The sequence below is a fragment of the Pistacia vera genome, unplaced genomic scaffold, assembly GCF_008641045.1.
Source record: "Pistacia vera cultivar Batoury unplaced genomic scaffold, PisVer_v2 Contig490, whole genome shotgun sequence".
Classification (NCBI taxonomy): domain Eukaryota; kingdom Viridiplantae; phylum Streptophyta; class Magnoliopsida; order Sapindales; family Anacardiaceae; genus Pistacia; species Pistacia vera.
Genome location: NW_022196324.1, coordinates 418,839 through 423,109, shown reverse-complemented (window position 1 = coordinate 423,109; position 4,271 = coordinate 418,839). Strand labels below are relative to the sequence as shown.

General features: G+C 31.7%; 1 protein-coding gene across 1 annotated transcript; it reads right to left on the bottom strand.

The window, feature by feature from the left end:
* Positions 1 to 3,040: 3,040 nt before the first annotated feature.
* On the bottom strand, positions 3,041 to 4,069 carry LOC116104993 (pentatricopeptide repeat-containing protein At1g62930, chloroplastic-like). Its single transcript, XM_031391418.1, has 2 exons — positions 3,532 to 4,069; positions 3,041 to 3,432 (listed from the first exon to the last, which is right to left on the bottom strand). Exons 1-2 carry the CDS (start codon positions 4,067 to 4,069, stop codon positions 3,041 to 3,043), a joined length of 930 nt encoding a protein of 309 aa, XP_031247278.1.
* Positions 4,070 to 4,271: the final 202 nt, after the last annotated feature.

The window sequence follows — 4,271 nt, the reverse complement described above, 5'->3', positions numbered from 1 at the left end:
CAGATTAATTACAAATATTATTTAAATGAAATGTCACAAATTAATTATAATATATAGTAAGACTTGTTACATATAATGCATGATCAATTATAATATGTACTAAGACTTGTTAGTTATAACATTCGTAAATTGTTAGATATATAGTAAAATTAGATATTAGAATTTAGAAAATATTATTGTCTAAAATTAGATATTAGACTTTTGTGCTACAATTTATTGTGTCTCTCCATCTTTATAATACACATAAAGTTCATCTTCCTTCTTTTAATTAATTGGTAATTTTAATTTACAACGATTTTAATTTGTTCTTAGATAAAGTTCATCTTCCTTCTTCTAATTAATTTGTTTAGTTTGCTTTATTGATTAATTTTTAACTATTTAAAATAATATAATATTAATACGATTTATTGAATATTGATAAGGTTGCATAGAAAATATCTTATATTAAAATTTTTTAATGAAATGATACTATGTTATTTTAATGCAATAATAATAATAATAATAAAATTATTTCATTATATAATATAGAAACAATACACTTCAAATTTAATACTAAAAAGCACGAATTCATCGCCATTGCAAGGAAAGCACAACATCAAAAATATGGTGAAAACTTTTTAAAAAACGAGAGTGTGATAATAATTTAATGAAACCAAGTAAAGTTCCTCTTCTTTTAGGTGATATGTTCTTTTTCTTTTTCGATGTCACAAGGACTCAATCTTCGAGTTTAAGAGGAAGCATAACAAGCTAGAGAGATTGAGATACGACATAAATATTATAGAAAACACTCTAAAAACAATAAAAGAGTGATAAAATTAGAGTAGTCAAGGAAGAGAGACATAATAAACATAGCTTTGCTATTTTATTTCCAATATATTTTCTGAAGGATGCTCAAGTTTTTGTTTACTCTTCGAAAGACCAATCTTTCACTCTTCCAAAGATCAAAGTCAAAGAAGTCCCAATCAGTGACAAGAAAATCAGCCATGGAAGAGATATTTTAGTTATGAACATCTCTTTGCTCTGCTATCTGTTATACATAACCAAAAAAAAAAAAAAAATTCATGATATTACATTATTACCACAGATGTCAATATTAAAAAGGACATTCGATGTCAAATGCTTCAATGGATTTTAATCTATCTACCCCTGGGAATGTGTTGACACGAGGCTTAGGCCATCAAGTATTGAGTTGTTTCTTACTTCTAGTTAACCAAACTGCAATACCAGCCAACCCATGTAATCTGAGTGATCAAATGCATCATCTTTTTTTGATAAATTTTATAGATTTAAAGAATCGAATTTTGGAATCAATTTATAATGATTTTAAAAAGAATTTTATCTATTTGTTTTCTTACATCTCACAAGAATTGGAAAACTAAAATGTTTCACCAGTAGAATAATTTACATAACATTTCAAAATAGTTTTCTTACATCCACTACAATATGCACCAATAATTATATTTCACTCTAATTAATNAAAAAAAAAAAAAAAAAAAAAAAGAGAAGGAAGGAGGAAAAAACTAGTTTAAAAACTTTCAAATTCAAATCCTATCCACAAATCAATCTAGAATAATTGAAAGCAAGTAATGTAAAAGAATTATACCCCTGAACCTGTCCCACTAAATATTTTACTATAACATCTCCTGTAGATGGACCTAGCTTCATTTAAATGTCCCAATTCAATTTCCATAGCTATATAAACTTGCCAAGCAACATTGACCCGCTGCATAGCCAAAAAGCAAGTTATACGGAAAAAATACAAAGATGGATCATAAATCAATCATATTGAATTATACAGGATAAGAAAGAGAAAAAGATGAATGGGCCAAACCAGGCTCTCCCAAAAGCCCCAAGCTGCAGCCTGATCTTTTCCCAAATTTAGCTCCAAATGAGCCCAATAAGCGTACAAATGTAGCAAACCATCCGTATTCTTCATCTGTCGAGATAAGTAATCAAACGCCCGCTGAAAGGAAGAAACTTCACATTTNCGTTCTACCCTAAAATTTTGCTTACCCCTATAGAAGACCTTTACGCGCTTTGTCATCTAGTACCTTTAGAAGGCAAGCAACTTCACAGAACCTAACATGATGTCTATACAGAGATTCTTCATTCACTCCCGGTTTCATCTAATTTTTAGCAGGTCTCGCCCTTCTTAGAGCCCCTTGCATTGCCCATTTGGCCATCAAACGCATGTAACATAGTACCCTTAAACCATCATCTGTAGTCCAAGCTTTAGGAGTTTGGTAAGAGTAACTACAAAGAAAAAAACAATATATCAATGAATCAGGAACAAATAGTTCTGGAGAATATAATTATCAATGTAAATTATGCAGAATGGATAGTTTCGTTGGAATCGGAAGAATATATCCTAAAGGCAGTAACCTCAAGAGCCAAAAAAACTATCTATTAGACATTATTACTACTGGAGTTTTGTCCAACAATTCTCACCAGCAAGAATCTACAAGTAAAATGGTTAATCAGCACATCCAACAATTTATGTCTGTAATAAATTTTAATCAACTGAGAAAACCAATAAAGCAATGAAATCTATAAACATTTCAAACTGATTTAGATCTAAAAAAACAGACTTATACCATAGTTAACAGTCTATTTAATGGCAAATGGCTAGTACTAGACCTTGTCCTTCAAGGTTTAAAAAGGTAACACCGTTATATAAGACAAAGGGGATCTTACCCAAGTCCATTTTAAGAACATGCTGCTTCATAGATTCCACTGACAGTTTGAAATCCCATATCAACCAAATCTTCATGGATCATCATTACAACAACTGCCTGAGTGACAGCAGAATATATTTCTCGTGACAGCAATGTTGTCTTGTCAACTGCATTCTTCGCACGGTAACAAAGATAGAGCCTTTCCACAGCTGGCTGAAGCCTTTGCAGTTTCATATTTCAATGCTGTCAAATAATGCTCTCCTGACAAGGATACTACTCTGAAAAAGTGAACCACTCAATAAATATTTATCATGAAATTTCAAATTGGCTTTTGGATAGGAAATGAAGGAAGCAGGTTCAAACATTCACGATATTTTGTCCTTCATTAGTAACTGCATGACTAAGGACATTGTACATTCATTCAGCCTAACATTTGTCTCTGCCATCTTATGAAGGAGTTCAACAACTCTTGTCACCTCATTATTCTTGAGGAAACAGAACATAAGCGTATTGAATGTGAATACATTAGGAGCATAAACTTTTTCCTCCATATGTGAGAACAACTCATTTGCCTTTTCTAGTTTTCCATTTTTACAAAGCGCATTAATCAAAATGGTATATGTTACAACTTTCAAAACTAGGTTTTCTTGACGAAAAAATTTCTGAAATAGCTCCCAAGCAGTTTTGAATCTCCTTGTTTTATACAATCCATCAATGAGGGAACTCAAACTTTCAAAGTCAACTGCAAACTTATTATCTACTAAAGTATTAAACATTTCCAATGCTTCCAAAACACATCCATTCTTGCAAAATCCATCAATGAAAATGTTATATGTCAATGAATTGGCTATAATACCTTTAAGTTGCATCTCATTGACTAATGTTCGTGCATCTTTTACATTACCATTAAGGAAAAGGCCAGTTATCAAGGTGCTATATGTAATCACATCAGGCCTAATTCCTTCGGAAATCATGTTACGATAAAGATAAAGAGCTTTGTAAATATTTCTGTTTTTGCAGTACCAATAGATTAAAGTAGTGTAGCAAACAACATTAGGTCTATACCCCTTTCTAGTTATAGAATCAAACAACTTTCTTGCATCACCAATTCTATCTACCAAGCAATAAACACTTATTAAAATGCTGTAAGTATAAACGTCGGGATCCACACCACTTTGAATCATCAATTCCAACAAACTATTTGCTTTGTTCAATTTCCCTTTTTTGCAAAGTTCATCTATGACCACACTAAATGTCACTATAGAAGGCCGCACACCTTGATCCATCATCAATATAAATAAACTTTTACACTTCTCCCAATCACCCACACAACACAAACCATGAATTAGAGTGGTATAAGTGATCACATTAGGCCTACAACCAAAAGCAACCATTTTCTTAAACAACTCCCTTGACTCCAGAATCTTTCTCTCTACACAGACCTTTAATCAAACACGTAAAAGTCACAGCATCAGGGCTGAAACCCTTCTTCAAAATCCCCCCAAAAACCACAAAACCATCCGAAACCCTTTTGATATTACACATGCAATTCAATAAAGACATGAAATCTGGAGACAACACAGTTGAATTCAACAT